Source organism: Brassica rapa, chromosome A01, assembly GCF_000309985.2.
Source record: "Brassica rapa cultivar Chiifu-401-42 chromosome A01, CAAS_Brap_v3.01, whole genome shotgun sequence".
Classification (NCBI taxonomy): Eukaryota; Viridiplantae; Streptophyta; class Magnoliopsida; order Brassicales; family Brassicaceae; genus Brassica; species Brassica rapa.
The window spans coordinates 13,749,576-13,770,670 of record NC_024795.2 but is presented as its reverse complement, the minus strand read 5'-3'; the positions used below and the strand labels follow the sequence as shown (position 1 = coordinate 13,770,670).

The window sequence follows — 21,095 nt, the reverse complement described above, 5'->3', positions numbered from 1 at the left end:
GGGTGTGTAAGAGGTGGATCATCACTTGATCATATATTATATAACGTGTAAGTGAATATAAAAGAGGTTTTAATGCATTTTTAAATAACAAACAACTCACATTTACAATTCTAGAACTATACGTTAATGTTTTAGTCTAAGGACTGTTTGTTAATGATTTATATTTACGGTTGAGTAAAAACGACGTTGATGCATTGGTTTGATAATGATTTACAATTACAATAAATAAGGAAGCAAATATTGGTTTATAAACCAAACCAAAATTGTAGGCATGTAACAGAATTTTAGAGAATGATATAATAAGCCATATTAGTAGTAATAAATGAATAAATGATAACTGATTTCTAGTGATGGTCCACTAAGTCAATTTCTTAAAAAAATCACACATGAATCAAGGTTGTGACTTCTGTTTTAATATATAAGATTATTAAAAATAATAATAAGTTATAAACAAAATTTTAAAAATATCTAAAATCTAAGGAAAAAATCTTTACAAATTCTGATTTTATTTTACGATTTTGGAAACAAGGTAAATAAATAGGGAGAAATTTTAAAAAAATAATTGAAGGTGACAAAATAAATTTTGTTTCTATTTCAGGAAACAAACTAAACTTAATATTTAAAATTAAAAAAAAAATTACAAAATTTGAGATTATACACAATTTAGTTGCTTTTATTTTTCAAACACAAATAAGATTAGAATTTTCTGAGCTTTTTGTATATTTTAGAGATTATTTTTATAAAAATATAAGCAAAGCTTGGTATTAAAATTGACATAGTTTTAAAATTTTGTGTACTAAAATAAGTAAAATAATTAGTTGGAGTATTAAAATGTAACTGAAAAATGAAAAGGTTTTGGTATTAAAATTTTAGATTTGATTATGTTTAATGTTCTCTATATACTGGATTAACAACTTATCCAAAGCCCATCATTAAATCAAACAACCGATAAGGTAGTTAGTGTTCTAGTAAATCCAATTGTTCTTCGGGCCTTTTCAAATTTCTGCAATTTTTTTAGCCTATTCTGTAAATGTTTCAGCCTTAGCTTTTTTTTTTGTGTAACGTTTCAGCCTTAGTTCAAACCTGTATTTAAAATTTTTGAATATATAAGACTGAGAAATAATTATATTGGACCGTTAGTCATACTAGTGGCAGAGCCCCGCGCTTGCGCGGGGATGTTAGAAGCACTTGTGTAGTTATAGTTCAAAATGTTGATGGAGGTGTAGTGAAGAAGAATAAGAATGAAGAGATGTATAAGAAGAAAAAGAGTGAGAGATTTATAAATTCATATCAGTGGAAATGTATAATGTCTAAAATTCTTTTAACTGGAAATAGAATTGACGATTGCGAACACCAAGTGGACTTATATCTATGGTGTATCATGTAAATAACATGTTTTCCATTTTGTAACGACGATTCTAAATATTACGTCAACCATTTTGTAACATCTGCAAATTGATCTTTGTCAATGGTAATTGAGATATGTAATCAAGTAGCATCAGACTCTAAATACGTTTCACATAGTATATCACTGCTTCCAATATTTTCTTACACTGGTGATAAAGAAAAACATTACAAATGCAATTGAAGTGATTGAATAAATTTTCTGTACATGTTTCAAAGCCTTCTTTTATTTCATTTGACAAACAATCAAACTCTATCCAAAAAACTCACGCTTTGACTCGGTACATATCCTTTTACATTCAGCTCCATTGATGTAAGACAAAGCACAAGCCAGTTTCGTTACGACCTGAGATGATTTTTCATGTTCCTTTTTGGTCTGTGCCCTTTGAGGTAATCTTAGACTTGAGTGCTAAGCTACTTATTCGTCGTCACTTTCGAGTTCACTGAAAGAAACATCATCCTCATTCCCTGTGAACACTGGAGCCCAATCATGAGCATCATCTTCTTCTTCTAGCCAATCACCATCATCATCATCATTGGGTGTTAGGCTTAGGCTTGCACCACTTTTCTCGTTCTTCCGGATTGGTTGTTCCTAGATAACAGCTTTATCAATGAACTATGCATTTTCAGACCTGCGATCTGCCGTTTCCCGAAATCGCGATACATGATTGAAGGAGGTTCAAAGGCATATATTCTTGGAGAGAGAAACTCAGGGGAAGCATGGTTGTAGTAACTCGAAGTTGATGGTGTAATATCTTCCTTAAGAATATCTCCATAGCCTGTGTCTGTGGAAGTGTTTTGATTCGGAAGCTCTTTCATCCACAATGCCCTTGCTTGCATCACCTGCAAATAAAAAAAATTATCTTGAGTAACAACAATTATGTTTGTATTTCAAAAAAAAAAACAATTATGTTTGTGTGGATGGAAGAAAACTGAGGGAGGGTTACCTGTGGAGAGGACAAAAGCTGAGCATTATGTTTATTGAGCCATGAAAGGAGAAGAACAAAATAGACTTTTCAGAAGTAACCAACAATATATGGCATGGACATACGTATATTCTAAGTGTAGCTAACCTCGGAGCATGAGGTTCTATAGCTAAAGCATGACCTCTCTGTGCATCAGACAAACTGATACAAAATTTTCAGATGAGAGACGAGGACGAAGAGTTATAAAATTTGAGCCTTCTTAGCCTCAAAACACTTTGAATAAATAACTTCAAAGTGTATGCATCAGACCCAACTCAGCTAAGAAGTGAACCTTGTTCTCCATCTCCGGGTCTGGATTGGCAGCTTTGATGGACCTCGCAAGGAACACATACTGTGTTGGAACTGTCAAGTACCACTCCAGACTTCCCATAATGGTTTTCTCCATCAAGAGAATTTGCTTGCTCTGGTAAGAGTTGTCTGTGATGTATAACAAATCATTGACCTGTTCACACCACAAAATCAGCTCTACCTGATAATAATCTTGTAAGCATTATGATATGTGTGTTACATCATATACCTGAGGAGGCCAGATTTCTTCGTATTTAGAGGCTATGAGCAAAGCACTAACGCCTAGAAGCTGTAACTCTCTCTCGGAATAGTTTTTAGAGACAGGAACCGATCAATTATGTTGATGGTGAGGTAAAGCGTCTCAGGAGACAGATCAAACTTGACATGAACGTCTATAAGCCAGTCTAGAAGAATCGATCTCATCTTTCGTTGATCTCAATATGTGTCTGCATATACATCTGAGGCTTGCTCTCATTCCGCAACAGGAAACAAAACAGAAACATTAAAACGTATCCATAAAGCATATTAGAATAAACATTAAAACGTATCTAAGTACCTCAACCTCTTTGTAGAAAGCGTACATGTCCTCAACATACTCCACAGCACCAAGGTCATTGTCTTTGTCTGTGGAATCAATATCAAGAGTTCTGGAAGCAGCAGCCTAAAGTCAAGTATGTAACCAACCAATCAATCACAAAAAGCATATTCAAATGCCGATTTTGAAAAACCAAAGAAACTCTTACCTTGCTTCGAGCATTGAGAATGGAAGAGTAAGTAACTTTCTTCTTGGATGCAACATCGTGTCTCTGATCCTGTTTAGCTTTAGCAACCACGTCTGTGTCTGGACTGATCAAAATCACTTGCGGCTTAACAACAGCTCTTGCTTTCTTTTGAACCGCTTCTGGTTTCTTGGCTACATTGATTTCTGTTTAGTGATAAGACAAAGAGGGAGAGATTCAATAATCATATGTAGTCTCGAAAAAAAATTTTGCAAAAAAAGAAGAAGAGAAATAGAACCTTTTTGTTAGCGTTTTCAAGCTACTGGGCACGAAGTCACGGTTCAAGGGGCGATTCAACTTTTCTGCTTCGACTCCGGGGGAAGAGAAGCAATGTTTACGATGTAGCCAAGAGCACAACGGTTGTTTGCTTCCACGACAGGACCACCTGTTGATTCAAAAACATAATTACGGATTTGAATCGATCAGAAACAACCATACGATCTAAATTTTCAGTTATTATGATGATCCTAGGGTTAAGGAAAAAGGGAATAGTTGCTCAAAAAAAGGAGAAGGGGATTAGATCGATCAAATACCGTTTTGGAGGAAATATACAGGTATATAGAATTATTCATGGAAGTTTTCTCGTAATCAAATGTTCATAACACTAATTGCCGAAAGATACATGAACAACAGGGAATGCAAAGAGATGAAACGAAGAGAAGTTAAACTTTCGATGGCTCACGACCCACATGTTTTTTTTTTCCTTTTTACGGTTAAAAAAAATTGACAGCCCAAATCAGCCCAAACTCGTGTTGACGTGGAAGAAAGAACCAACCCTATTGGTTGATTTTAATTGCCGACATGGACATCCCAGCTATTGAGGATATCTTCCTTTTACTTATTGTATTGATAATAAATTGTAACCATAAATAGTTCTACATAAATTTTTACTTCGTACGCATCCTAGTAAGACATATTATAAAGCTGTCCGAAAAGGTGTACTTTCATTCTCATTAACATGCTGTGTTTTATACTTGTTCCGTTCCTAAAAGATGTATGTTCTGGAAAAAAAAATTATTTCAAAAAAATACATTTTTTACTTTTTCAATGTATGATGTTATGAAAAATTATAAGTTTTAAAAAAATTAATAGTGTTTATTGAATTTTTATTAGCTAAAAATTATGAATTCACAAAAAACAATGCATATTTAATAAGTTTTCTTAATATATGTGAAAAGTATAGAATATGCATCTTTAAAAAACAGAGGGAGTATTTTTTAACATTTTTTTTTGGTCAACTATAACATTAATTTCACCAATAGTCACCACAAGAGCAAACACCAAACCGGAACACATGAAACCTATTAGTGTCTCGGATGATGATCTCGCGTGAAGTTATCTGAGAGATAAGCTTTGCTGCAACATGACAATCTCCACAGATCCTAAGGTTCTTCGTTATTCTTATGGCATTGTTATCTTCTTCTCCTTCCTCTGTGTTCATCAGAGCAAACACAATTGCTAACTTCTCACTATGAACAGCCAAATGCGTCTCTTTATCTTCTTCTTCCACATCGTGAAGCGCCGATTCCGAATCAGGAACATACCCTATCTCTTTCATTTTCGTCACTAGAACATCCAGCTCTCTGTAAATCTCATCGGATTGCGGGTGTGACCTGTCGCCTACTAAGAATGTGTGAATGTCTCCATTGACCTCCACGTTGCTCGCTCCAGGATTCTTCTTTAACCCTTTGCTCTTCATTATGTCTCTGACCTTTGTTACCTCTTCCCATCTTCCAGCCTTTGCGTAGATGTTAGAAAGCAACACGTAGTAGCCAGATTGCTCTGGTGCTAACTGAAATAGCTTATCGGCTGCTAGCAGACCGATGTCTGTATCAGAATGCACCCGACAAGCTCCTAATAACGCTCCCCAAACTCTCTCGTTTGGTTCCATCGACATCTCTTGTATAAAGCTATAAGCTTCTTTCACTTTCCCTGCTCGGCCAAGAATATCCACCATACAAGCTAAATGCTCTAACCTAGGAGTGATCTTGTAATGATCTGTCATGAGTTTGAAATAACTCCGACCTTCTTCTAGCAACCCCGCGTGGCTACAAGCAGCTAGCGTTGTGACAAACGCAATTGAATCAGGGACGAGACCCGAGTCTTGCATTTTAGAAAACAATGCCACAGCGTCACGGCCTTTTCCGCTGACCCCATAAGCTGAGATCATAGCTGTCCAAGACACAACGTCACGAGATTTCATATTCTCAAACACATCTCTTGCTCTGTCTAGACATCCACATTTTGCATACATGTCAATCAATGCGTTCTCTACCAACAGATTTGGTATCAGCTTCTTCCTCTCGACGTACCCATGGATTTTCTTACCAAGAGACAGAGCAGATGTATCTCCACAAGCAGGCAACACACTTGTGACTGAGACTGAATCAGGTTCGATCCCGTCAGCTTCCATCATTCGAGAATACAACTCCACGGCTTCAAGAGGCATTGCGTTTTTCATATACACACCTATCATCACATTCCATGAAACCAAACTCTTCTTCCCCATCTTCAAAAACATATCTCTAACATACATAACATTATCCCTTGTTGTATTGGTAACTGCTGGTAACAGACTAGCCATCGTGCCAGCGTCGTGGCTTATCTTAACAGATTCCATCTCTCTACAAACCTCTAAAGCATCATCAAATCTCTGGTTCTGCGCATACCCAGCAACTAACGAGTTCCAAGAGACCACATCTCTCCTTGACATGTCGTCGAGCACAAGCCTTGCTTCAGATAAAAATCCACACTTTCCATACATAGAAACTAAACCATTCCCAGTAAACAAAGTAGAAGAGAGCCCGACTCTTGTAGCGGACCCATGGATCTTCTTGCCAATGACAATATTCCCAGAGCAAGAACAGGCCTTTAGAACACAAGGGAAAGTGTAATGGTCGGGTCTAACATCAAAGCCACACATCGTCCCAAACACTTGGATACCTTCGCGGTAAAACCCGTTATTCACATAGCTTCTGATCATGACGTTAAGGATGATAACGTTTCTCTCAGGAATTTCGTCGAACACCTTGCGTGCTGACACCACATCTTTTAGAGCTGCATACGATTTAATGAGTTTAACGCCTAGAGCCGAGTCGCAGCGTCGATTTTGAAGAATGATTCTGGAGTGGACTGTTCTCAGGGTTTTGTAATCTGGGTTAGTGTCCAGTACCTGACCCAGCAAGGTGTCATGAACAGATGTAGATTTCGGTTCGAATTCCGGTTTGGTTGGAGAAAAAGCAACTTTTTGGGTGTGAAATTTTTTGAGTTCCGGAAAGTGGCGGAGACGAAGACCGACATTAATGCGTTTCATGAGCTTTCAAATCGTGCTTCCTCATCAAGTCGTCTAGACAGAAGCGGTGGTGACAAAGTGTGGGTTAACCGGTAATAAATGAACCGTCTAAAGCTAATTTAACCGGATTAGACAAATAAGGGCCGTTGGGGTTTCTTGTAACGTGGGCCCAACCATTGCGTGCTTAATAAGTCTTGCATAACAACTCTAGTTTTTGAAAGACGGAAGGAGACTGAAGAACTTGGAAACAAGATTATGGAACATTGGAGACAGGAGAGCTCTGCATGCAATAATAGTAAAGAAAGGCTCAAAGACCACGCTCTTCCCCTGATGTTTTGAAAGAATCCAAGAAACTCTGCTGCTCCTCTCAGGGTGGACCAATGATGTACCAACTAGGCATGTCAGTTGGGTTGGACCACACCCAAATGGGTATGTCCAACTGGGCGTTTTTTTTTCTGGGTTCAAAACACTCACATCCATGTTTAATCCACACCCAACAGCACCCATACCCAATAACACCCATCATCCAACTAGACACCTAAGCCCGCTCATTTATAAGCAATTTAAGTATTGGCCCAAATCTGTTTTTTTTCTCTGAACACCTGCCCAAATTTGTTTAAATTCAATTTAAACTCATTTTAAATATTAAACAACATTGAAATATGATTGAAATATTAAATGCACTAGGCAAGAACTCTTAACACTACCAACACTGCATTTCAGAGTGCTAAGAGTTCGTTTTCCCACCTCTTGCTCAAACGAAGAAGGAATTATGCTAGAGGATCCAAGGTATTGTTTTGGGCGCTTTCTCATCAATCAATGTGTTCTTGCCGCACAAGATTTTTAAAGACCGAGTTAGAGGAGAAACCTGATCTAGGAGCCGGTACATCGGAGTCTTGCATGTTTCTTTTGCAGTTTGACATGTGAATAAAACATGACAAACAGTTTCTGAAACACAGGAAGGGGAGAAAACATCAATTTGAATTCCATGGGAATGGGGTCTTAATTTGGAGATGACTTTATCATCCATAGATCCCACCATAGTTTTCTCCGAATAAGAGTCATTACTCTAGCCAGAGGGGAATGAATGTCTTGAAAAGAATTGAGAAACATGTAACCATTTCAAATAGTATAAAATCCCTTCGTTTGTATATGTAACATGTGCTCTTCGTGATAAATGGGTCTTAGACCATCTCCAATGGTTTACTCTATTTTTTATTCTAAAATAGAGTAACTTTATAATAGAGTTTGAGTTTGCTCCAATGGTACTCTATTTTAAAGTAAAAAATAGAGTGATAAACTTATTTTTCACTCTATTTTAGAGTGAGATATAAAGTACCATTGGATCATTTTTACTCTAAACTCTATTTTAGAGTGAAAAATAGAGTGAGGTTGGAGATGCCCTTAAGGATTCTCTTTGCATCTTCTCATGTGAAGGGTTGGTTGATGCAACTCACATTCCATCTGCCAGTATCAGCATTTAATCAAGTCAGACACCTTCAATTTTAGATCAACCATACCGTTTTGATTGTACTGAGGTGGTTGGCAGCTCATCAACTACGAGAAAAATGTGATCGCAATCAAGCCCATAACATTGAATCTCGTGCAAGACATTCTTTAGCTAAGTCTATAGCAGCTGATTCAATAGCAGATGGTCTTGTTGAAGGCTTTTTGACCCCGCAATATATGATTCAACATGAATCACACAAGGGTAGATTGATACAATCTAAACCTCTAGTAAAATGCTCCCGTAACCCAGCAGATAAAGTACATAGTCCGTTTTAGAGATTGGTAACTTACTCATTCAGTGACTTTGGCACTGGATGGACATTACCAAAATTGATACTATCGGGTCAGGTGAATTCAATAATAGATGTCTGGCGGCATTCCAGCCTTTCTTCTCCCCTTTGATGGGTGTTGCAATGGCGCTATTTGCGGTATTCCTATCAATTATTTTGGAGATTTATAATTCTTCTGTTCTACTGGATGGAATTTTTATGACTGGGCAAGCAGTTCCTAGTAAAGAGAAAGAGATAGTTATGCCATTTTGACGATCGATATTTCTTCGTATGATAAATATAAGAACAAGCGTTTGAAGCTATCAAATATGCCTTTGAAAGAATTAGCGTATATAAGAGAAAGAATGAGCGTATGCTCAAGAAGATAGAAAAAACCTATCAACTTTCCTCGTCGGCAACAAAAAAAGAGTTCTAGTTACAGATCAGAAGTTAGAGAGGAATCTTCCAACCCTTGTCTCGTACATCAGTGTGCTCCACTAGGTGTTGTATAAACTATTCAGTTGTATTGCCCACACATTAGTTTCAGAACCATCGCCAATGGCTTTGACCAAGCCATGTTTTTACAGTGGATAATGAGGCGTGTTGCAAGACTAGTCCGAGACAATAAACTAGGGATGGGCAAGAAAACCGAACCGAACCAGCCGAACCGAAACTGATCCAAACTAAACAAAAGTCTATTATCAAATAGTTTGGTTTAAAGAATTTCCAATTTGAACAAACCGAACCGAACCAAACCGAAACCGATCCAAACTAAACAAAAGTCTATTATCAGATAGTTTGGTTTAAAAAATTCCAATTCGAACAGGATGAATATTGTGTTTATACTATTAGACATTCAAATATATATGACATTTGTTTGTCATAAAAAAAAACATCAAAACACGAACAAATATCTACCATATGTTTAGGTTGACTATGTTGTACACCAAGTAACTACTCACACAAAACCAGAATCTTTTCACAACAACTGTCACCTAACACAAGCAAAGGACTAAGCTTTGAATCAACCTATACATAACAAAATCACAAAGTTCGGTCTTACAAATCATACATTGGAAAATCGAGCAGCTAGTGATGGAATCATTCCTGCTTCTCTAGCATATGCAAAAATACCTCTGACATCAGTCACCCGTCCAGCGTTACCAATAGCCTTCAGCCTATCCTTTTTCCCCATTGTATGAATAATTAAAACACTATCCCTTCCTTAAACTCCACCGTCGCAACATCCCTCGTCTTACACTCATCACAAACCCTAACCTCTGAATCCAATAAATATATCTCGCAGGTAGTAGACACAGACTTTCTGAAAAAGATTCTCGCATAAATTTAAGTTACCACCACATTCACTCCGACCGCTTCTAAACACACCGGCAACTTTCATTGAGTACTTCCGGTAGAATATATATTAAGCAACAAAAATTTTATATTCCAGTCGAATATGAGAGATTTAGTTATTAGAGTGTTTAATTTTTTTTGTTTGGAATATTTCTTAAACAGAGGAGAGAATATAGTATATATATGGGAATAAGTGTGTTTAATATTTGGTCAAAATTAATTTTTTAAAAATCTAAATAAGGGAATGACATAGCATTGTAAATAACTCCAAAAACCAAGAGCAAAATCGCTACTAGGATTCTGCTTTAATAGTATAGATGTATCTTAAAAGAATTAAACCAAGGAAACCCAATTAAACCGAATACAAACACAAACCAAATCGAATACAAACCGAACTGAAACCGATCCAAACTAAACTAATTATGGTTTACTTCAGTTGGAAAATTCTAGAACCAAATTAACCAAACCAAAGCGAACCCAAACTAATAAAATAACCGAAGTGCCCACTCCTAATAAACATGTCGAAATATTGATTGAGATAATCCCCTATATATTAAAAGAGCAGAATTACAAATTTTTAGGTAGCCTCTTGTCATCACCACAATGATTCTTAAAATCATTAGAGAAATATGTTGGTACATCTAAATATATAATAATCTTTTTATTAAACTAACTATAAATTAATTATTAATTGTTACTATAAATTAATTATTAATTGTTCTCAGTAATTACCTTAAATAAAAATTACGGAATTTCCTAATGTGGTTAAAGTATATATGATCAATTAATGATTTGAAATAATAAATTTTTGATACAAATTAGTGCACCCTCTATCATTTTTGTTTAACTTTAAATTATTAAAATAAATTAAACAATCACATTAACCATACAATAAAAATTTAGATTTTTCCCTAAATATTATTTAGATTTTTTTTTAAACTCACATTAAAAATTTTGTGATCCATAGTTTAAGTTGTTTTTTATGACAAGAAACAAATGATTACAAAATCATATAAGTAGGAAGTGTCATTTAATAAGTATCAAGATTAAAAGATATATATATATATATATATATATTAAATTAAACTATATACCATAGAAAATACATAAATATTTTAATTTTGAAATTTGCTTTTGAACAATTTTTTTTTGATAAAAGTTTTGATCCAATACTGACAACTTAATATTTAAATTTTAAAAATTTCATTGAATGATTTTAAAATTATAAATTACTATAACTTTTAAACATCACACAATGAAATTTTGTTATCAGTGATTTAAAGATTTTGTTATAAAAATACACAAATCATCAAAAAAAAAAACAAATGAGTAGAATGCATCATTTAACATATATGAATATTAAAAATATACTCTATATCTATGTATATATTATTTAAATTTAATTATATGCAATAGAAAATATAAAAAATAATTGTTTGGATTAATAAAATTTATTTACGTATCCGCACCAATTTAATTATATAGGTAATGGTACTAACTTTTTATATATCCAATATATATATTATTTTATAATATATAAAAAACATAAAATTCGTAAAAATATTTTAAATATACAACATTCATCCTGCGCAAGGCACGGGTTTTAACCGATTTGTTTATAGTTTGAAAAACACGAATATGGATGGATTCATTGTAGGAGAAAGGGGGGAAACTAAAGCGAACTAGAGGGCAAAGCTTTTGATATTACTAATGATTGTTTTATAACCTAAAAACATATTAGATTCCCACTAAAATCTCTTTCTTTTAGAACTATACGAATAGAATAACAGCTAAAGACTCCAAGGCGACGGGTTCCAGTGCAGAAGACGCAATGTTCAACTAGGACTTAACCGGACGCACCCAGTTCATGGACTGGCCTACCAAACTACAAGTTCTCTTTCTAGTAATAAGCACATCAATGTAGATTTCCAGAGTCCAGCTTCTTATAGGTAAGCTTGGTATGGAGGATAGTGTCCAACATCGAAACAGCTTCAGTGATATGTTTGCCTTTGTTCAACATCACACAGCTCGCTCTGCAAAAATATCCAAACTCCATAGTTAGACAAAGAAAGATTTAGCAAGATCATGTTTTATTTTTTAGTTTCGGTGAAAAGGTTCTCACCTTCTGCCACTAGCAGCATCTGTGATCTCAGCTCGAGTTGGAACACCTGATTTGACAAGTGATTCAAGAACCTGAGTCGCCAAAATCACCGGCACTCGAGCAATTTTGCAGATAGCCATAATCTCTTCCTGTATATTAGCTAATCTCTCCCATCCACATTCAACCGCAAGATCACCTCGAGCTATCATAACTCCCAAAGGATTCAAACACTTCATCGCCTCTAGTAGAATCAAGGGCAGATTCTCAAACCCACTTTCCGTTTCAATCTTGAGAACAACACCAAGCTGATCATTAAGTTTCCTTTTCTTGAGCTCTTGTCGAAGAACTGTAATATCTTGGACATCACGTATGAATGAAATGCCAACCATGTCAGCATGTGAAGCTACATACTCAAGATCTTTGATATCTTTTGAAGTCAGGCCTTTGAAACGGATGTCACTCTGAGGAATGTTTATAGACTTCTCTGATCCTAGTTTTGTACCTTTTGGACCAGCATGAGTGATGGAGACAATCACCTCTGCAGGGCTAGCTCCTTTGATTGTTCCCCAGATTTTGCCGTCATCAAAACCAATGGTTTCCCCTGGCTTGACCGAATCAAACAAGTAACCTGAAGGACAAGTTAGCCTATGAGCTCCTGGAACAGTTACAGAAGGTTCATCAAAGGATCCTTCTCTGGTTATGACTAGCAAATCACCCACTCTGAGCCTTACAAAAGATTCCTTGGGAGGAACATCCACTACTTCACCAAACAAACGTCTCCCTCTATTTCCCTTAACGCATAACTCAGTTCCAGACTCAACATAAGCAGTGTCAAAACATTCAGCCACAAATCCAGTACTGGAGAAAACATCAAACTCTTTTGAGATCCTAAGCTTTTTCTTTTTCCCTCTAGCGTCATATAGTCTTACAGAATCACCAATTTGGAGACCAGCAAGAAACTCATGGTCTTGTACGAACATAGTAGCGTCAGGGGAAAGGTGAGGAGGAGGTTCTGTTCCTGTTACAGAGAGCCATACAATAGCAGGAGAAGCCACGTTTCCGTAAGCATCTTTCTTGGGTGAAACTTTCATCACGCATGGACCAGGTTTTAAGGTGCCAGTTCTCAGTTTTGGTCCAGCTAAATCCATAAGAACGCGGCATGGCATCTCAAGCATCTGAGAGGCTCTTCTTACCCTTTTGATGATCTCACCCCAAATGGTGGGGTCTCCATGTGCACAGTTAATACGGATAACCGAAGCGCCAGCTTTAAGAATGTCTGTTATAAAAGTTTCACTCTCGGTTGCTTCTTTACCAACGGTTACCATGATATGAGTTCTTTTCCCCTCACGAAGCTTACCAAGTAATGACTCTTTATATGATGATAATACCCTTCCTTTATCATTCTTCTGAATAATCTTATTACCCTTCTGCTGCTTCCAAGATTCCATGGGAGACTTCATCAACAGATTAATGGTTGCGTCAAGGTTGGAGAGAACAGACAGTTTGTTGTTGTTGTCTAAACTTGACAGACTAAGAGAAGCAAGATAGCTGTTGAGCTGCTCAGTGTCCAATGACCTCAAAGCCATATAATGGATTAAGTTTGTAGCACATTCTAGATATTTGCTGCAACAAAAGAGTATTAGGAATCAGGCAACATAGCAAAAGCCAAATAATAAGCAATGCAGAGAGATAGATGTTGCCTTGATAACAATGCAGAAAATGTCAAACGGACCTGTCACATGACTGAAGTCTAGAAGCGTTCCACTTCTCTGCTGCTAGTAGATGTGAGCGAAGAGCATTGAGTTTTTCAAGAACACTAGACAGGTTTTGGCATGCCTCTGAGTCTACAAGACAAAACTCAGCTTTGGACTCTGGAAAGTCGAAACTCCAGTTACGTTCTGTGGAGGTATTATTATCACCAACGATAGCCGCCTCCACTCCGCTTTCAGCTTTGCCTTTCCCTTTCGCTGAGGCAAAAGCTAAGGTTCTCGGAACTCTGATCTTCATCTGAGTAAGTGATAGTGGAAAACTCTTGGTAGGCCTGAGGGAGAAGATAAGAGTCTTCTTCCCACTCAACAAGTGGTATGATTCAGTGGATACCATACCAGCTAATTGGATCACCTGTGAAACGAAACGAAACATAAAAGAGTGAAAGAAAATTCACAAACAGATATTAGCACAAGAGAAGGTAATATGAAAGTGACTTAAAAGCTATAGACAAGAAAAATATAATTATGAGCTTTGACATGAGAGATGTAACTCTCACGTTGTTAGGTGTTGTCCAGAAATTTGTGACTGAAGGAGCAGAACTCATATACGAAGTCATATCTGTCACAAAAAACATATAACAAAACTGACCAATCTCGAGATTATAAAAAAAAAAAAAAACTGAGAGGAGATTAAACTAGTAGAACACAGAACCAAGCAGATACCGTCAATGAAAACCTACGTGTTACGAATTTAGATGAATAGAAAAATCGAAAAGAGATTTGTCTAGGGTTTCTTGTGAACAATCTTACAGAACCAAAAAGATTCAAAGCTGACACAATATAGAAATATGAAATTAAGGAATATTTCCTTTTCTTTGATTATTATATTATAGGCGCATAACCCATACGACAGTCTGAGAATATTTCTCGAGTTTGATATCAACCGCAACCTGGTCGGATTTTTCGATGTAATGGAAACTAATTGTCGGAGAATAGTCACAAGAAAACACTCAACGGAAGAGATGATGATCAGCGGATGAGAGAAGCACCTTTGTATTATGGAGGAGAAGGCGGTTAGGTTAATCTAGATAATATTTTCGCTCGTCTTCTAGAGAAATGATGAAGAAGCGGACAACTCAGATTTGTAGACTCTCACGAAACGAAGAACAAGGATGACGATTTAGAAAGAAAAAAAAAGTATGTGGTTAAGGATAAAAAGGGAGTGTGGCTTGCGCGTGCCAGATTCTACAAGACCCACATCTCTCGGTATCTACTGACCCGGAGTCTGAAAGGTCCATCCGAGACGACGGCGTTTTCTCTATCGACGGTATAACAGGTCCGTTTCATAACAAGTCTCTAGAAGGTTCTCCATTGGGTAATTATAATTGTGTAAAGTTTTCACGTTAGGCCCTTATCAAATAGCCGAAATATTTAAGGGTTTTTTCTTTACTTAAACCGATATAATTCTGTCGTTCAAAAATCAGAAAACAATTCAGTTCTTGTTTTTTTTTTTAAGTTTAAATTTTTGTTAACCCAATTCAAAAACAAACACCATGAGACTTGCATCTTGGTGATCCCCTGATTCCAGAGAATAAGAAGAGGTCCTCGCCAACACCAAAGAACATCCGTAGAACGAATCCATGGAATCGACATAACCACCATCCCGACGAGACAAATCTTCGCCACTGAGCTAGGACGACAAAACCATCCTTTACCACCTTCAATCACGAAGAACCCAAAAAGATCGAAAAAGAAATTGATTCTCTCATAACCCTAAGAGCCGACTGCTACCATAAACTAGCACACTGACGACCTTGCCACAATGCCAGAGTAAGCAGAATCAACTCCTGAGACGAACCCTTTGCGAGGAGAGACACGCCCGAGAAAAACCCTAAAACCAGAACCACAAGCATATTGGAAAGGGCGTTGGAGATCGAGCAGCAGCAAAAGAAAACCATAGATTTAAGGGTAGGGAGAGATCTTCAGTGGCGGCACGCGCGCTCACACGCCACCAGCCGCGGGAGAGAACACTGTTTAACAAGCTTTAACTTTTAGAGAGAATAGACGAGAGATAAAGCTCAACTGTTTTCTTCCATGTCTTGATCTCTCCATCCTAATCTCTCTTTCTTTAAGTGCAAGGATGAATCAATTCAAAGGTAAGCAAATATAGATGGTGTGATTATTAGTCCATTGCAATACCTTAGATTTTCTATTGATTGTTTTCAAGACAGCCAATAGTCATTAAATGAACTATTTACCATCTTTATAATGATAAAAACGATTCAAATCTCTCTTCGAGAGACCGTTGCTATATATTTCATCGCGTTATGGCAATCTCCACATACCCGTAAGTTTAGGCATGAATATTAGCCAATGGTTTTATTATTCAACATACTATTTTTACATTTTTAAAATCTACATCATATTTTTTTCATCATCATTTAATTTTTAATTATTAAAAATTTATGTGTCCAAATTAAATAAACAAAATATCTTTTTATAGATGAAGAAAATGATGAATTATGATGTAAACAACTTTTTAACAAGAATATTAACTACAAAATAATTCATTTGAAACAAATAGAGTAAAAAGAATCTTAATAAATTTAACAACCAATTAGAATTTTTAAAAAATATATGTTTAAAAGAAATATAATTTCCAACTCCTCACTCTCTTTCTGAGAGCGTGAAAGACACTGATTGAGTTTGATTAGTCCAATATCTTTCATGTAGATCTCATTTTCATGCTTTTTTATTAATTGAATCTGTTCAACTAAAACTAATCCATGTATTTTTTTTTTAACACTACCATTGTTTTATTCAATAGTTGAATAAATGTTTCAACTGGTTTATTGTACATGGTCTTAAAAGTAGAATCAATTAGCAGATCTAGAACCAATTCAAAATGAGCCTTTGGGATCTTATTTCGGATTTAAGCTTTGTATCCATCAGTGCTTATTGTGAGGAATTGTGGCTATTGGTTTGGTTCTGGTTTTACTTAGAATCGATTAATCATCCAATTTAACTGATATCCATGTCTAAAAATCTGGAATTATACAGTAAGTGGCACACATGATGTTCACATTTGGGTTATGAATGTAAGCGTACACCTAATTTACCACTGGCCTATTTCGACTAACTTATAATTTTTCACTTTATCAATATACTAGTATCAATGCCCATGCTTAACGCCCGTGCTAAGCACGGGTCAATTTTACAGTCTTCAAAATTATTTGATCATGGTACAATTTTCAATTAATATTAAATTGTTTTCTGTCAAATATTTCATGAACCTAAATAACAATGGTGCATTCAAATTTAAACAAATAGGTTGAAAGGGGAAGGGGCTACACAAAAAAATTTTGATATTAATTTTTTTAAATGGTTACATGTTTGCAATATTATCCAAAAATATTGAGATTAAAATTTATTTTTTATGATTAAATTTTTGATTCTTTAGCAATTATTTTTTAAGAGAAAATTAATTATTGTATAATTTTGACCCACTTTACTTTTTTGTTTTAAAGATTAAAATATTTTATCGGTATTAAAATTATCATTCCAAACCGACCCGAATCCGACAAGACCGATTCAGAACTGACCCAAAACAATATAAATACTTATATGGGTTCAAATTTTCAAGACTCAAAGGTCTTGGATCCGATCCGAACCTGACCTGAGGATCAAGATGCTCATGCCTAACACAAATATAATTATAAAAAATACAAATATAAAAATTAAAATTTTAAAAACATGTAAAACAAAAATATACCTGTCCTTTTAAAAGACGGTCAGAATCTAGTTTATACTATTAAAAAGAATGATTCCTAAAAAATCTAACCAAACTACTACCAATTCCTACATGGGTATAAAATATACTTATCTGATAAATTTGAAACTGGATGGTTCTTATCTGAAACCAAACTAAATACCCAACTGTTGAGTCCAACATAAGTTGTTCCTCTTTTTTTTAGAACTCAGTCCAAAATAAGTTCTTCTTCAACACCCTAACCGGTTTCTATTTCCATTCACTTATAAGCTCAAATGCAATCACAATTCCCTTGCTGTGCTGAAACAATAAACTTCTTTCTCTCTGCCTCATCATCCTCTTCTCTAGCTTGCCAAGAATGAGATCCATATCAGCAATGTGCTTCTGTTCGTGCTATAGTTCTTGCATTTGTAGTTACAACACTATATATGGTTGTGTATTCTATGTAACACTTTTCTGCAATCGTCTACCGAACCATCCGCAGAACATTTCAGAACATCTCAACGTAAATCGCGAATCCTAGCTTATTGATTCGGGAACAATTGCTTTCCCAAGGACAGACGTCAGAGATAGGATCAAGGCTGTGCCTAACTTTTGTGAGCCCTCAAGCACAAAATATATTTTTGGCCCTTCAGTTACTTATTTTGAAAAAAACATTAAAATTTATGGAGCAAAGAATCGAACCCCCAACTCTTTATAGATTAGAATTGGAGAAACACCAGTAGAACTAACTACATTTTGGTAAAAAAAAAAGGTCCTTAAAATATTTATACATAACAGGGCCTAGAAAACAGTTTATTCATGACCAAACTACGAAGACGGAAAAATACATACCTAGACTATATTAACGTGCAAAAACATTCGTAAACTAAATAAAAATTTGAATTTTATACATAAACTCATAATAAATAGCTAAAACATGTGTCGTAACTGACACATATCACTATATTCTAAAATGTATTGAGTTATTTTTTAAAATATTATATTTTAGTACTTATCATTTTATTTTTTTGTAAAGTGCCTCAAATAATTAAAATCATCAAATTGATCTTATTTTATGATAAGTTTAAGTTTGCAATTCAAATTCTTAATTACTTTAGAAATGTGTTGATATGTTAATATAATTTGGATATGTATTTTTTTCGTCTTTTGTAATCTGTGCACGAATAAGCCGTTTTCCCGTCAGGGTCAACCTATAGTAGTCGGGCACCGCCCTGGATAGGACACGCGGAGAAAACAGAGCGTAGTGTGAAGTGTGAACGTATAATGATAACTGTTTGGCATTTACATTATAGCCCTTTGTTTTTACTGGAAATGCTTAAACTCCGCAAAACTATTATTCTATTCTAATTGAAATACAGATTTTATAAACCCTAATCGATATCATAAACCCACACAAAAAAGAAGAAGCATCAATCTTCCCTCTTTCTCTGAATAGGCATGGAGATTTCTGTCATTGCTTCCTCGTCAATCGACGGCGGAATCGGAAGCTGGGATATCAAAACCGGAACGGAGCAGCTCCGGTTCAAGCAGTGCGCCTCTCCCGCTCACGGCCTCGCCGCCGTCGGAGAAAAATTCCTCGCCGCCTCTCAGCTCCGTAACGCATCCGGTTCCTCTGGCTCGATTTTCTTCTGGTCTTGGAATAAGGTTCGTCCCTCTTATTTGTTTCTCTCTTTTGAGATTGAAAATACAAATGGTCTTTTTTGATTGTAGCCTCAAGTTGAGGTGAAGAGCTTCCCTGTGGAGTCAGTAAAGGCTCTTGCAGCTAACAGTGAAGGAACTTACATCGTTGGTGGTGGAGCCTCTGGTGATATCTTTCTTTGGGAGGTAACGACAACAAATCTCCCTTTATTTTTGATTTGATTTGTGATGAAGCCTAGTGGTGAGATTAGGTTGCCAGTGGGAAGCTGCTTAAGAAGTGGCATGCTCATTACCGTTCAGTTACATGCTTGCTCTTCTCTGGAGACGATTCTTTGTTGGTTTCCGGGTCTGAAGATGGCTCTGTTCGAGTCTGGTCTCTTTTAAGGTTAACCCTTATTCCTCTGTTTTTTCTTTAAAAAAGTAGTATAAAGGTATTAATTATTGCCTGCCTTTTGTTTTGACTCTTGCTTGTTAGTTAGGCTGTTTGATGATCTCCAGAGGCAGCAGCAAGGGAGCACTCTCTATGAACACGATTTTAATGAGCATACAACTTCTGTAACCGACATTGTCATTGACTATGGTGGCTGCAATGCTTTTATAGTTTCTGCTTCAGGAGATGGGACTTGCAAGGTTCTCTAGTAATTATCTATATTATGCATTTTGTTTAATGCGCTTCTCTTATTCACGGCCTTTGGTTAGGTTTGGAGCTTGTCCAAGGGGAAATTGTTGAGAAACATCATCTTTCCTGCAGCCATCAATGCACTTGCATTAGACCCTGGCGGCTCTTTTTTCTATGCTGCTAGTGTAGATAGCAAAATTTACGTTGGTGCCATGAATTCCTCAAGTGACTATGCCACACAAAGTCTTGGTTCTGTATCTGAACAAGGGTACCGTCTGCTTCTTTGAATGCATCTTGTAAATCATATGATTATGTTCTAGTCGTTTTCAACCTCTAGTATGGTTTTTATGAGATGTTTTATGAGCATTATTAGCTTGTAGTAGTTCTTGATCATAAGATTTTTTTTTTTTTTTGTTTCAGCAAAGCTGTTACTTGCTTAGCGTATTGCGCAGACGGAAACCTTTTGATTTCTGGGTCAGAAGATGGTGTGATTTGCGTTTGGGATCCCAAATCACGTCGCCTTGTTCGTACATTCAGCCATGGAAAAGGTAATCTTTTCTTTAGCATCTATCTTCTTCTGTTTAAGTTCTACTTATGCAAAATGATTATCAGCTAACCCTTGTTGCTTTGCCTTACAGGACCTGTGAACAACATTCAAGTTGTTAGAAGAACGGTTGTTGGTAATTCCAACAAAGCACAATCTTCATGGAAAAGAAATGGGTCGTCATTACCACCTCCTCCTTTGGAAAAATACGAAAGATCAGGAGACAATACTATGGATGGTATAGTTATCGTCGACCCGCCGCCACTTTCTGATGCTCCTGTTTACTCCTCTTACCACAGCGCCGACCTTATCAACGAGCAAGTTAGAGAACTTCAGGTTTGTGTCTCCTCTGTCTCTATAAAAACCAACACTTTTTTTCTCTGGAAACTCTGTTTTTCACAACTCTCTATTTGTTCTTGGTTGGTGTCAGCAACAAGGCTCTGCAGCAACGGAGATCGAGATGGAAAGATTGAAACTTGAGTACAAGAAATCTCTACAGATGAATGATCAATGGCAGAAGAATTATGAGAACTTGCTCCAGGTGGTTATGGAGGAAGAGCTAAACGGCAGTTCCAGTTAAAAGCTTTGATCTATTGTTATTGTTTCTAAACATTTTTATATTGAAACATATTTTACTTTGAATAGCATTTCAAGTATGGTTTTATTAATGTCAAATTTCTCTTCACAGCATCATATATTATAATTGGAGTGTAACAAGACTTTTTTTGAATTTTCAAATTTGTTAAAAACAAGTATTTAACGATGTATTCGTGGACTGATGCAAACACTTTCCGGTCGTATTTAGTCAAACACATGAGAATGAAAATGG

General features: G+C 36.1%; 3 protein-coding genes and 1 pseudogene across 9 annotated transcripts; 1 reads left to right on the top strand and 3 right to left on the bottom strand.

The window, feature by feature from the left end:
* Positions 1 to 1,510: 1,510 nt before the first annotated feature.
* LOC103875094 lies at positions 1,511 to 4,148 on the bottom strand (annotated as a pseudogene).
* On the bottom strand, positions 1,511 to 11,217 carry LOC103875111 (putative pentatricopeptide repeat-containing protein At3g49142). Of its 3 annotated transcripts, none has more exons than XM_033281305.1 (7): positions 3,991 to 11,217; positions 3,696 to 3,842; positions 3,422 to 3,603; positions 2,908 to 3,339; positions 2,478 to 2,832; positions 2,352 to 2,369; positions 1,511 to 2,247 (listed from the first exon to the last, which is right to left on the bottom strand). In XM_033281305.1, the coding sequence occupies exon 1, from the start codon at positions 6,768 to 6,770 to the stop codon at positions 4,710 to 4,712; it is 2,061 nt and encodes a 686-aa protein (XP_033137196.1). In that variant the 5' UTR covers positions 6,771 to 11,217; the 3' UTR covers positions 1,511 to 2,247; positions 2,352 to 2,369; positions 2,478 to 2,832; positions 2,908 to 3,339; positions 3,422 to 3,603; positions 3,696 to 3,842; positions 3,991 to 4,709. The 3 variants fall into 3 exon arrangements, with proteins under 3 accessions (XP_033137196.1, XP_033137194.1, XP_033137193.1); XM_033281303.1 differs by having other exon boundaries at positions 2,352 to 2,832; positions 2,908 to 3,136; positions 3,235 to 3,339; XM_033281302.1 differs by having other exon boundaries at positions 2,352 to 2,832.
* A 349-nt stretch (positions 11,218 to 11,566) lies between these two features.
* On the bottom strand, positions 11,567 to 18,587 carry LOC103875118 (plastidial pyruvate kinase 4, chloroplastic). 5 transcript variants are annotated; one of them, XM_018656792.2, is made up of 5 exons: positions 14,638 to 18,587; positions 14,251 to 14,312; positions 13,717 to 14,105; positions 12,006 to 13,607; positions 11,567 to 11,916 (listed from the first exon to the last, which is right to left on the bottom strand). In XM_018656792.2, the coding sequence occupies exons 2-5, from the start codon at positions 14,308 to 14,310 to the stop codon at positions 11,799 to 11,801; spliced, it is 2,169 nt and encodes a 722-aa protein (XP_018512308.1). In that variant the 5' UTR covers positions 14,311 to 14,312; positions 14,638 to 18,587; the 3' UTR covers positions 11,567 to 11,798. The 5 variants fall into 5 exon arrangements, with proteins under 5 accessions (XP_018512308.1, XP_009151838.1, XP_009151847.1 ...); XM_009153590.3 differs by having other exon boundaries at positions 14,644 to 18,587; XM_009153599.3 differs by having other exon boundaries at positions 14,709 to 18,587.
* A 239-nt stretch (positions 18,588 to 18,826) lies between these two features.
* LOC103875138 (protein ROOT INITIATION DEFECTIVE 3) lies at positions 18,827 to 21,033 on the top strand. Its single transcript, XM_009153611.3, has 8 exons — positions 18,827 to 19,109; positions 19,176 to 19,289; positions 19,355 to 19,488; positions 19,583 to 19,733; positions 19,803 to 19,990; positions 20,143 to 20,270; positions 20,361 to 20,602; positions 20,697 to 21,033. Exons 1-8 carry the CDS (start codon positions 18,903 to 18,905, stop codon positions 20,844 to 20,846), a joined length of 1,314 nt encoding a protein of 437 aa, XP_009151859.1. The 5' UTR covers positions 18,827 to 18,902; the 3' UTR covers positions 20,847 to 21,033.
* The last annotated feature ends 62 nt before the right edge of the window (positions 21,034 to 21,095 follow it).

Bases quoted from the DNA above. Each gene is read 5' to 3' on its own strand.
- LOC103875118 (XM_018656792.2), bottom strand. From the start codon at position 14,310: ATGACTTCGTATATGAGTTCTGCTCCTTCAGTCACAAATTTCTGGACA. The intron at 14,106-14,250 runs GTGAGAGTTACA...TTCGTTTCACAG, and splicing joins TCTGGACAACACCTAACAAC to GTGATCCAATTAGCTGGTAT. The intron at 11,917-12,005 runs GTGAGAACCTTT...ATATTTTTGCAG, and splicing joins GATGCTGCTAGTGGCAGAAG to AGCGAGCTGTGTGATGTTGA.
- LOC103875111 (XM_033281302.1), bottom strand. From the start codon at position 6,770: ATGAAACGCATTAATGTCGGTCTTCGTCTCCGCCACTTTCCGGAACTC.
- LOC103875138 (XM_009153611.3), top strand. From the start codon at position 18,903: ATGGAGATTTCTGTCATTGCTTCCTCGTCAATCGACGGCGGAATCGGA. The intron at 19,110-19,175 runs GTTCGTCCCTCT...TTTTGATTGTAG, and splicing joins TCTTCTGGTCTTGGAATAAG to CCTCAAGTTGAGGTGAAGAG. The intron at 20,271-20,360 runs GTAATCTTTTCT...TTTGCCTTACAG, and splicing joins TACATTCAGCCATGGAAAAG to GACCTGTGAACAACATTCAA.